General features: G+C 35.7%; 3 protein-coding genes across 5 annotated transcripts; 2 read left to right on the top strand and 1 right to left on the bottom strand.

The window, feature by feature from the left end:
• Positions 1 to 293: 293 nt before the first annotated feature.
• On the bottom strand, positions 294 to 2,218 carry LOC306984519 (CAAX prenyl protease 2; the record flags this gene model as incomplete). Its single annotated transcript, XM_079585962.1, is given in 4 exon segments — positions 294 to 407; positions 1,727 to 1,829; positions 1,942 to 1,961; positions 1,964 to 2,218. Coding segments are annotated over 4 exon segments (492 nt in total).
• Positions 2,213 to 10,177, top strand: adssl (adenylosuccinate synthase, like). The gene is made up of 13 exons (XM_079586084.1): positions 2,213 to 3,110; positions 3,414 to 3,516; positions 3,735 to 3,803; positions 5,385 to 5,435; positions 5,590 to 5,656; positions 5,752 to 5,859; positions 6,016 to 6,097; positions 6,185 to 6,311; positions 6,454 to 6,608; positions 6,713 to 6,837; positions 7,489 to 7,586; positions 8,371 to 8,520; positions 8,659 to 10,177. Exons 1-13 carry the CDS (start codon positions 2,892 to 2,894, stop codon positions 8,709 to 8,711), a joined length of 1,407 nt encoding a protein of 468 aa, XP_079442210.1. The 5' UTR covers positions 2,213 to 2,891; the 3' UTR covers positions 8,712 to 10,177.
• Positions 9,696 to 12,355, top strand: LOC306984603 (snake venom vascular endothelial growth factor toxin VR-1'-like). Of its 3 annotated transcripts, none has more exons than XM_079586087.1 (5): positions 9,696 to 9,827; positions 11,234 to 11,276; positions 11,498 to 11,682; positions 11,778 to 11,857; positions 12,092 to 12,355. In XM_079586087.1, the coding sequence occupies exons 1-5, from the start codon at positions 9,720 to 9,722 to the stop codon at positions 12,138 to 12,140; spliced, it is 465 nt and encodes a 154-aa protein (XP_079442213.1). In that variant the 5' UTR covers positions 9,696 to 9,719; the 3' UTR covers positions 12,141 to 12,355. The 3 variants fall into 3 exon arrangements, with proteins under 3 accessions (XP_079442213.1, XP_079442214.1, XP_079442212.1); XM_079586088.1 differs by having other exon boundaries at positions 11,495 to 11,682; positions 11,778 to 11,841; XM_079586086.1 differs by having other exon boundaries at positions 11,495 to 11,682.
• The last annotated feature ends 188 nt before the right edge of the window (positions 12,356 to 12,543 follow it).

Genomic DNA, 12,543 nt, shown 5'->3' with positions numbered 1-12,543 from the left:
TTGTTTAGTAATGTCTTTTAAGAGCTGCTTTACAGCAGAGTTTCATTCTATTTGCATCATTGAATCTTATTTTCCTGTTTATCACTGTAAAGCCACTTTGACACCATCTATTGTATCAGTGCCTATCTATTAGGTGAATTGACTTGATTAAACATTTCTGAACACTTATACAATAGGCCCTACCCATACACATAAGCATGCCTACATTCACTGCTTCTTATTAGATTTCGCCATCGCCATCTGCTGGAAGGACAACATATTTCTACATTATCATCTTGCTATTTTACCCACAACTATTGATTACCCACACCGAAGAAGAGAGGACTGATGAAGATGGCCGCAGTGGGACCGATGCATTGCACCGGAATCATGCACGCTCGAAAAACTAACTCCTCTGTTAATGTCCTCTGTTAAATGTTCTTAACACAACGGGTATTTTTTTGCAACACCCTTAAGATTAAGGGAAACCTAAGGGACTTCTTAAGGGAAACCATCAGGTTACCAGTTATTGTGCGTTTATGAGTCATTGACAAATAAAGCTTCAGAAAAGTTTTTATTTTATTTTTTATATATATATTTTAATGCATATTTTTTGAGTCATGAAAAATGTGTTTAAACTAGTTTCAGTTGATAAATAACATTTCAAAGTGTTTCAATTCATTTTTGAATGTATATACTGTAGTGACATGGAAAGCGTACCAACCTACCCATACTTGAAATTAGCAGTTTTTACCAGTACGTATTTCAGAGAGATTTACAAACCTTTTCACTCTGCCACAAGGATCAGTTGGGCTCCTCTGGATGATGATCATGTTTATTGTTATTACATTGCCAATTCAGTTGTGCCACTCTGACATTTGAGAATATACAAATATGGACAAAAGTTTTTCAATGATCATAACAGCTTTAAACCTACTGATATTTATCAAATTGTTGAAAGGTTTCAGGCCATAGTATTTAGTTTTAAATTTTATATTGTTAAGGTCATTTTAAATAGTTTTCTTAGTCTGTTCATTTGTTTGGACAGTTGCACCACCTGACATTTTGGGGATTTAAGATTACAAAACATTAAATATATTATTTAAATGTACTTAATTCAAAATAAATAGATTTAAAGAATAAAGTGATATATGTCATGAATTTATCAAACTATTTTAAAACGAAATAATGCAATTGGACACAAAAAATATGCACATCAAGTCATTGACGCTTATAACACATACTGTGTGTGTGTGTGTGTGTGTGTGTGTGTGTGTGTGTGTGTGTGTGTGTGTGTGTGTGTGTGTGTGATAAGGGTCAATGACTTGATGTGCATATTTTTGTGTCCAACTGCATTATTTCCTTTTAAAATAATTGTATAAATTCATGACATATATCACTTAGTATCTATATATATATATATATATATATATATATATATATATATATATATATATATATATATATATATATATATATATTTATTTATTTATATGTGTGTGTGTGTGGGGGGGGGGGGACCATCTAGACGAAACCATCTAGACAAATGCCTAGCAGGGCCCACACAATTGGCTGTAACAAGTCCAAACATACAGTACATCATATTAAATGAAATTAAGTAAAAATAAAAATAAATTATATTAACTTACATTTATATATTTTAAAAAAGAATACTCTTAACACTTAAGAATGTACCTGAATATTGAATTATGCATGGATCTCTCTCTGGCATGAAGCTCACACTCACCCTGACTTTCATGCAATGAGTCCATGCCAGTAAAACCAGTGGTGAAACAGCTGACACACACAAAACACTGGTGAAACGCCTTTTTATTGTGTTTGGATGATCCCTAAATAATGTACAGAGAATATGACATAATTGAAATTTTAAACTGCAACTGAACTGTCCTTCAATTAGAGAAATAATAGCCCAGTGCTTTGCACATACAGCTTTATCACTACCTGGGTAAGCTGCCCCTCCATATACATACAAACTCTCAACATACAAACTGACAAGCAGTAATAGGCCTAAACAACACATAACAGATATCCAACACTCTCCTTCAAAAGTCTCTGAGAGGGTTTTGATTGATAACATCGTGCGTTTTTCCAAAGAAACAGGCTGCTGTCTGAAAAGTAGATAATGAGCGTAAGCTGCTTGCAGTTCATGACGTACGCCTCTGTTATCAAGCTCGAGCAAAGTAGTGGAATAGCATGTTTTTTTGTCCAGTTTATGCATGTCTTCTCTTGGTCAACTATAACTGAATGATTCAAATGTTTTAATAGTTGAAGTGGCTATAACTTTTTAATTTTTAAAAAGGCAATTTACCAATGTTTGGATTTGCAACTCAGACTGGTTTGGCTGTTTTTAATAAGTTTAGAGAGTCAAACTTTTTTCATATTAAATAAATATTCCGATTTGTTTATATTAAATACTTATTCAGATTACTAGTTTTACTAGATCGTAAAGAAGTTGACAGATGTTGGTTGAACAAATTTTGGAGAAGCCTCAGCCAAAGGGAATGTCAGTAGTAACAATATTAACGTAGACAAAAACATTATTTACAAGTAATAAAATAAAAAAAATTAAATGCAAAAATAGTTATGTTTACACAAATAGTTGTGTACCCACCAAAATACCCATGTGAAGCAAGATATGATACGCGTCTAAAACTGCCAATATCAACAACACAATAGCATTTCTCACACACCGATTTAATTGCGATATTTTTTACACGCATGCATGTGTTCATTAAATCAGTGCAGGTTTCAAGGTGGTGTGTTTAAACTCCAACGCCTCTTTTGTTGTTTTTGGCTACCGGACTTTTATTTTGAAGGCCAATCTCGTGCGCTTTCCTGTTGCAGTAGCGTAGCCGGTTTCCCGCTGTTCTTCACACTCACACACACTCGGCATGGCTGCGGATAGCACAATGTCTAATGGTCAGGAAACGGCCTCGCTTAACGGTGAACCCGTGCTCAAGCGCTCCAGAGACAGCGTCGAGTCGCTGCGGATCCTGCGGGAGCCCCAGAATAAAGTGACCGTAGTGTTGGGAGCTCAGTGGGGAGATGAGGGGAAAGGGAAAGTGGTCGACCTCTTGGCAATGGACGCCGACATTGTATGCAGATGCCAGGTGTGTATCCAACCGCGCATCAATTTGTGTTTATTAGAATGTATGAGCTAACATTATGTCTGTGCTGTTTGAGGATTGCGTTCATTACACAGTTTAAATAAGGTAAAAGCGGAAACAAGCAACCACTTTCAGAAGACGCACCACTAACCTCACAATCAATGATGAAGCCAAAGTTTCCTTTATTGTTGTCATCGCCATCACCACTTTTTGGCGGCAGGACAAGGGATGTAACGTTTCCTGCGGCTCGGTTTCTATCTTATCGCGATACTTGCGCTCATGTTTGCATCAACTGTGTGTTATCAGGGAGGAAATAACGCGGGACACACAGTGGTCGTGGACTCGGTTGAGTACGACTTTCACCTGCTTCCTAGTGGCGTTCTTAACAAAAAGGCCATCTCATTTATTGGTATGTTTTGTTTGATCTTCCTATTAAATCACATGTTGCTTTACTCCCCGCTAGTTTTTACTAAGTGTTCGTTTTATTGTGTATTTATAACTCTCCATTATTAAAACGCACTCATTTCTCTTTGAATTTCTCTTGTTTCCTTGTTTGGGGTCGGATGTTAACCTTTGACCTACTGTTGTGATTGTTGAGATCCTTTCTTGCTCTGCTCTGTACCACAGGAAATGGTGTTGTGATACACCTGCCAGGACTTTTTGATGAGGCTGAGAAGAACTTGCAGAAAGGCGATGGTAAAATGATCAGTATATGGAGTGAAATACACAACAATGTTAAACATGAGGTCATTGTTGTGATATCATTTGCTTAATGGATATTCCATGTATTTAAGATGCCTACATATCAGGGCTGGACAATGTAGCTAAAAATGTATACCTTAGTATTTTTGCAAATGAAAAAGACATGATCTGGATTGAACAACTATTGTTTCAAAGTACGTACAAATGGTTTACTGCAAAATCAGTTAAAAAAATAATTATAATCTGGACCTAGTGGTGGAGACCAAGTACTTTTGTTTCAGTAAACGAACACTAAAGGAGCATTTAAGTCATATTTACTTAACTTAAAGGTACTTAACATACATTATAATAATAACATACAATAAAAAAACATGAAATATAAAAATTAAAAAGTGCAGTCTTCCTTACAAAAAGCTGTGGTTGTTGCAACAACAAAGTAGAACAAAGAAACAGAGCTTAGAAGCATCACATAGATCAAGTGGTAAGTCTATTAGTTTGCCTTAATGCACAGATCTATTCTGACATACAGTATCAGATTTTTTTGTCAGTCGCGATGATTTTCATTGTCAAAATATTGCATTTTCGAATTTAATCCCGCATTTAAATAAGGTTGTCAAATACAAAATTCTGCAATGTGTAGATAGTAGCATGAACAATATATGAAGACTTCAGGTCACTGATATAGATCAGTGCTTCAGATGCAAAAGCCTCTAAGTGCCGTCTGAAATTTTCTTCTAGAATTATAATTTTATCAAGCTTATGTTTATGTTCAGTTATTTCACTTTAATGGCAATTAAAATGACCTATTAAAGTGAAATTACTGAACCTAAATATACAAGCTTGATAAAAATGCTAATTTTAGAAGAAAATTTCAAATGACACTAAGAGGCTTTTGCATCTAAGTCTTCATATACATGTATGGGTTTTGTTGTTGTAGTTTTCAGCTCTGTTAGATGAAGTATTAATATTGTTTTTTACATTAACCCCTTTACGTCAACGATCGCAGTCGGCCCCAGAGTATTGTTGTTTAACATTCACTGCACGTTAAAACATCCCACTCTTACTTGATCTGAAGTCGTGAATGGGCAGTTCTCCGTGCCAGACATTAGAGTGCAGGAGAGATATAAGGGCCATAAATAACTTCATTAGCATTTGTACTTCTCTAAAAAAAAACATCACATGGTCATATGAAATTATTATAAAAAGCATAATTTTAAAGACAAAATCCTCAGATTTGAAATGAAGCATGACCACACTTGTGGCTTCACTGTAATTGTGGTTATAAGTTCTTATTCCACATTTATGTAATATATTTATACATTTCAAATGATATTCTTAATCTTTTTGTTTTTATGTTTGAGCTTATATATCTCCATATTAATAACAGTCTGAGTAATTCTGAGTCTTGAACTGTAAGCTTTTTGAATATATGTTGATTATGTGTCGACCCAGAATGACTTGAGCAGCAACTTTTTTATTTTGGGTATGTCATATGCCCCACTTGCCAAAATGGGCGGTGTCTACTGTCTAGTAAGGGGTTAATGAGTTAATTTTTTTTGGCTTTGTTTATTTTAGGACTTCAAGGATGGGAGGAACGACTGAAGATATCTGACAGGGCACACATTGGTACGGTTTTGTTTTGACTTCATGAGGCCTTGAGTAATTTTGACGTACTCCAGATGACATTGACTATGTACTGCTTTTGTCTCGGATAAATAAAAATACCAGGAAACTTGTATCAATGACATTAGAATTTGAGCTGTTTTCTTTTTCTGTGTAGTGTTCAACTTCCATCAGGCTGTTGATGGGATACAGGAGCAGCTGAGACAGCAGCAGGCTGGGAAAAAGTGGGTTTTCTTTTTTTTTTGCACTTATAACGGCTCACATTTGCAGATCATTTTCTACCAGATTGATATTGAGTTCACCCTCCTTTGTTTTATAGTTTGGGCACCACTAAGAAGGGCATTGGACCTGCATATTCCTCCAAAGCAGCACGTAATGGACTGAGAGTGTGTGATCTGGTCTCAGACTTCTCAGTATTTGAGGAAAAGTGAGCATAATGATAGATTTTTGTTTAATATTTCAGAAAACTACTTGATTACATAGAATTCTGTGTTGTTCTTAATAATCATATCTGCTTTTGTTAGACTTTCTTTCTCTGTGACTTCATGAATACCGATAAAAACTTGTAAATATCTCTCTGCAGATTCCGGGTGCTGGCTGGTCATTTTCAGACCACATATCCTAACCTTAATATTGATACTGATGCTGAGCTGGAGCAACTGAAGGTGATTAGCATCTTGGCATCTTTCAGGATGTGTTCCACTTCTTAATCATGAACCTGCCCAGTAGTAATTTTTGCATTTCACCCACAGGGTTTTGCTGAGAGGTTACGGCCCCTAGTAACTGATGGGGTTTATTTCATGCACAAAGCCCTTACTGGACCAAGCAAGAAGATTCTGGTGGAAGGAGCTAATGCTGCCTTACTGGATATCGATTTTGGTATGAATGGCAATTCCACATAAACGGGAAGATCCACTGGTGTGCTTTAAAATGTTTTGACCTTGAGGACAGTGGAATTTGTATTTGACAGTGTGAATGATACAAATGTCTTCTTAACATAGGATATTTCCATCTCTCTCAGGGACCTACCCCTTTGTGACCTCATCAAACTGCACCGTCGGAGGCGTTTGCACAGGCCTTGGAGTCCCCCCGTCTCATGTTGGCCGTGTGTATGGAGTGGTGAAGGCCTACACCACCAGGGTGGGAGTGGGAGCATTCCCTACTGAGCAAGATAATGTGAGTCTGTCAGGGTGTGTTTTGAAGAGGAATCAGGGGGTAAAACTTGTGACACATCTTCACATGTATTGTACTTGAAAATTGAACATTCTTTTATTTTCTAGGAAACTGGTGATCTGCTGCAGAGCAAAGGGAGGGAAATTGGCGTCACAACAGGCAGGCGGCGTCGCTGTGGGTGGCTGGACCTGGTTTTGGTTCGCTATGCTCACATGGTTAATGGTTTTTCAGCGTGAGTTATGTTCAGTGTTTTAAATTCACTACCGTTCTAAAGTTTGGGCTCAGTAAGAATTTTTGAATATTAATGTCTCTTCTGCTTCACCGAAGCTCAATTTATTTTATCCAAAAAAAAAAAGTGAAATATTATTACAATTTAAAATAATGGTTTTCTTTTTATTATATTTTAAAATATAATTTATTTCTGTGATCGAAAAGCTGCATTTTCAGCATCATTACTCCAGTCTTAAGTGTCACAGGTTCCTTCAGAAATGCTAATTTGCTGCTAAAGAAATATTTCTTACTATTATTGTTGAAAACAGTGCTGCTTAATAGTTTTGTGGAAACTGTGATACTTTTCCCTCAGGATTTTTTGATGAATAGAAAGTTCAAAAGAACATCATTTATTTGAAATAAAAATATTCTGTAACATTAAAAATGTCTTTACTGGCACTTTTGATCAATTTAATGCATCCTTGCTGAATAAAATTAATTTCTTTAAAAAAAAATCTTAAAACCCCAAACCTTTTGGTAGAGTACAAGTGCGAAAGTTATGTAATTGTAACAGTTTTAACCAGATTACATTTTTCTTTGTTGCTATTACAAAGATTGAACTAAAGATTTGTTCAGTTTAATTCAACAACACTTTTCCTTCTGTTTCTCTCAGCATTGCACTGACCAAGTTAGACATTCTTGATACATTGACTGAAATAAAGATTGGCATAGCTTACACAGTTGATGGAAAGCCTCTTCCCAGTTTTCCTGGTAAGTTACCCATTTTAACACTTTTTCAGATTTGTCACGCATTACAATTAGAGATGCACCGATTGATTGGCTGGTGACCGGAATTGGCCGATTTTCACGTGATTTTTGACATATGCCACATGATTAACATAGCGCAACATCATCACACGTGCGCATGAGCAGCAGTGAAGCGCGGGTTTCAGCATCAAGTCACCTTTATATAGCGCTTTTTACAATACAGCAGCTTAACGGTGATAACATGAAAATAATAGAACAAGTTTGTTTCTAGAAGAAAATTGCGTCATCGTCCACCTGAAGTAAGGCAGATCAATAATATTGTTGAATATTAAATGTCCCCAACTAAGCAAGCCGAGTCTATTTTTGCTGCGCTGCTCACGCTCAAGTGAAAGCACACGTTGGATGGACAAAATAAATATGATTTCACACAAAAAGGGCAGAAAATGCTTGCATGTCTAGTGTTTTTAACAAGAACTGGAGTAGGCTACGGTATATCAGAAAAGAAAATGAAGACTCAAAAATATTTATAGAAAATTTACCCATTTAAACTTGTTTTTATTATTCAGTTTGAGTAAAAGTATACGGTGTTTTATAAAAAAAAAATATTTGTGTGTGCTGTAAAGTGGTTAGAAAAAATTAAACCGGTATCGGCAGGTCAAACTCAATGAAAAATCGTAATTGGCCTAGAAAATTGTAATCGGTGCATCTCTATGATATTCACATGATATTATCATTTACTAGCATAGACCTTTTCTGATAATGGAGGGGTAATATTTGTATATTTCAGCAAACATGGACGTCCTCACAAAGGTTCAGGTGACTTATGAGACGTTTCCTGGCTGGTGTTGTAGCACTGAGGGAGTGCGCAGTTTTGATGAGCTGCCTTTACAGGCTCAAACTTACATTCACTTTATCGAGAATTTCCTGCAGGTCCCAGGTAAGAATACACATACTATATAATTTATTAATTTAGAATGTTTCAGCCACTGACATATGCAGCAACCGAAATAAATATGTCCTACTGGCATGCTTAGAAATGACAAAATGATTATTAGAAAATGTTTTCTCTTTTTAGTGAAGTGGGTGGGAGTTGGCAAGTCACGAGAGAGCATGATAAAGCTGTTCTGACGAGTGGAACGGGAAAGACTGAACTTCATTTGATGGTCTGCCAGGACATCCGTCGTCATGACTGTTGGAGGACCAGAACTTTCTTTTATGCATCAGCGCTGAGATTAAGACTAACCATGGGTTTAAAATCCACTGAATGTTCCACTCAAAGTGAACACCAGCATTGTGTATAGGGGTCAGGTCTGAGCACCAGACCCGCTTCCTTGCATTCGTAATTCCTTGACTTGTACCCATTTGTTTCAAATCGCATCCCAGAGCTGCTCAGAACATACCTCTGTCAATCACTCGTAGTTGGCTTAAATCTGTCTGAAAGTAATGAATTGCAGAACTTCAGACTGAGGGGCGTCTTCATTTTATTGTATATCTCTTCAAATCAAACTTAGCACTCTGAGCGTTTAAATTAGCCTACCATATTCATTGCTATTTGGTGGATAAAACCAAACTGATTTTTAAGATTGTGTTGTACTGTTTATTTTTTTATGTAATCAAGTGAGGGGGCCAGAGTTAAATCGTTTTGTCTTTTTAATTCAGTGTTTGTGTATACTCTAAGATTGGTTTGACGTGGTTTGAAATACCAAAAGGGACTTTCACAAACAAGTCTTTGTGATATTGAAAGAAAGAAAAAAGGCACTGTTAACCTTCTGTCAGTGATTAGTGCACTCGGACACAGCTTTTGAATCTATGAACAAGTTACACATGCACAGATATTAATTGCATTCCATCTAGGGCACAAACTCATTTGCAGCTGTTTTTTGAAAAATAAAGTGCAAAACTATGGTTTTAATTGATGCTTCATATTTTGTTTTTGACTGCCGTATGCATGTATCCTGTTTTTGTTGAGACTAACCAAATGAAAATATTTTAATGCACTAAATGTACCAAATAACAGCTACTTTCAAAATGAAAGTAGTTATAAGGTAAAAATGATACTATAATTCTTAGAATATATTTTGCAATATCCGTTTGAGGATATGGTGAGTAACAGTTCCATCGGGAGATATGATTTAAATGAACAGGGTAACTTGCATTTCTCAAGGCTTTAGACATTCAAGTAAAGCAATGCGTGTTTTTCTGTGTGTGTTCTATCTCGTCCTGACATCTGGGATGGACGATCAGGTAAAGTTAAACTATTCTGATTCTTTTTAAGACAAAATGCAAACATTTACTACTACAGGAACATAATTTATATATTCAATTTCGATTGTGACTAAATTATCATAATTCTTTATTGTCACTATGTGAGACTTGCTTTCTCCAGTTACGTGTAGTTGTGAACACAGCGTAATAAGTGTTTTGGTGAATGACGTTTAGTGCTGGTTCGTGCTTACTGTCATGAGTTTAGTGTAATAACAGTCAGGAAGGATATAGATGTTGACATACTTATCTTAATTTGTTCAACTTTTCAGTCAGTCTCTGTTTTAATGGACAATACAGCTAATAAATGAATTTGCTTACCACCAGAGGTGGACAGTAACAAAGTACATTTACTTGAGTACTGTACTTAAGTACACCTTTTGAGTATCTGTACTTTACTTGAGTATTATTTTTTTCTGGAAACTTTTACTTTAACTTCACTACATTTGAAAGACAAATATCGTACTTTTTACTCCACTACATTTCTGTCAAGGTCCTTGAGTAGAGAGTAGTAACGTCAGGGATGATTTTGGTTGGAAATGAAAGTCTGGTTGGCGTCAGAACTCGACTGATGTTGGTTTCTGACATCAACATGATTTTAATTTTCAACGATGGGTTTGGTCTTCTAAATGCGAATTTTGTCATTGTTTTGGAGCACAGCTTATAGATAACAAGGCTACCATATTCATACTAAAAGCCAAAAAAAACTGGGAACAGCCATTTGGGTGTCCGAAACCATTGTGGACGTTATTGAGTAGCCTACACTTCAATCCCACTACTGGAACTGTGAAATAGATGTGATATTGATATGAGGGTAGGTAGGCAGAGATTCAGAGGCATAAGGCACTGTAAATGGGCTATTAGGCCTACATGCAACAATAATAAAACAATGCATTGACATTTACTTTTATACTTAAGTACTTTTAAAAATGAGTACTTCTGTACTTTTACTTAAGTAAAAATCGGTCTTTACAACTTTTACTTGTAACGGAGTAATATTTGACCAGTAGTATCTGTACTTTTACTCAAGTAAGGGAGTTGTGTACTTTGTCCACCTCTGCTTACCACATGTATGTAGGCTACTAGCTATATCATGTTTAGGGTTAGTTTTGTAATTATCAGTATATAAGAGGTAATTATGCATAATATTCAGTTATTAGCCTACGTATAACGTAACATTGTAACGAGACTAAAATAAAGTGTTACTGAAACCAAACATACAAATGTGTACGTGCGAATTATGACAAAACTGAGTGACTCACCCGATTATGAAACCAGAACACTGCAAAAGCTGTTGGAATTAATTAAATCAACATTAGCCGAGTAACCACGAATAAATAAATATAAATTACGTAATTAACCAAATTGTTTTATATTTAACCCCACAGCATCCTCACAACCAATATATCAGTGATGATCACTCTACTGAAGGTATCTCTCTCTCTCTCTCTCTCTCTCTCTCTCTCTCTCTCTCTCTCTCTCTCTCTCTCTCTCTCATTGGTTTAAGTGTATGTATGTCACTATGTTTTCTTACTGGACAGTTTTCAACAATGCTTCTTTCAACAAAGACTCAAATAGAGATATTGAAATTACATCAAACAGATGTCTATGTCATTCATTGTGTTCTCAATTCATTCATTCACTTTTAGCAGGGATGCTCTATGTCAACAGCATCTGTAAGCCACGTGAAACTTTAGTTAAAGTTGAGCATGAATTCCCTGAGGTGATGGACAAAGGTGTGGTGCCCTCATGTGTGTCTGTGCAGCGCTGTGGAGGCTGCTGCCTGGATGAGGCTATGGTGTGTGTCAGCGTGACCAATCACACCACCATGATGCAGGTACGAACAGAAACTGAATAGATGGAAATGTAATTGGTTCAGTTCATCATCACATATCTGTACCTCTTTTTCTTTTCCCCCCAACAAAATTACAGTTAAAGCAGTATGCCAAGAATGTACATGGTGAGATGATTATTGAGCTGCCTTTTGTTGAACACAGTGAGTGTCAATGCAGGTAATGCACAACAAGTCGACTTCATATCACAAGCTATTATTGCCGTGTTTGCTGAACTTAAAGTTTCATAGAACTTCCTTAAAATCATACATTGCATACATTTACTCTCTTAAACATTAACTTTGCAAAATAAAAAAAAGATGTGATGAAGTTAACTTCTCATGGTGTTTAAATAATATAAGTATCATTATCATCATCATCATTATTATTAATTATTATTTTTCTTCATAACAGGTTCAGAGATCAACCGATCAACAGCTCAGACATAGTCATGACATCATGATATTGTAATTATTTTATCCAATTATTTAAGGGATTATTATGGACAGTTGAAAGTATAATTGACAACATTACTTAGCCTGTATGTTTTCTGATTATGTCAAAACATTGTTTTGTTTGTTTTGTTTTTCATCTAAGAATAAAAGGTTAGAATAAACTACCTTTTCCCTCTTTCAATTACTTTCAAAAAGTTTTAGTTAAATGTTTTTAATGCAAATTCGATGAATAAGAAAAAACGAGAACAGAAAAAAAATCATATTCCACTATCAAGCCAAAGTAGGCAATTACATTAGTAATTATTAAGAGATAATAAGTAAGGTTAAAAATAAGATAGGGAATTAACCTAATAGAAGAAAAGAAAAAGGAGTCACACGTTGACGTGAAAACATATTAAGAAATAATGTCAA

This window comes from Phoxinus phoxinus, assembly GCF_949152265.1.
Source record: "Phoxinus phoxinus genome assembly, chromosome: 17".
In the NCBI taxonomy this organism is placed as follows: Eukaryota; Metazoa; Chordata; class Actinopteri; order Cypriniformes; family Leuciscidae; genus Phoxinus; species Phoxinus phoxinus.
This window is presented reverse-complemented; position numbering and strand designations above follow the sequence as displayed.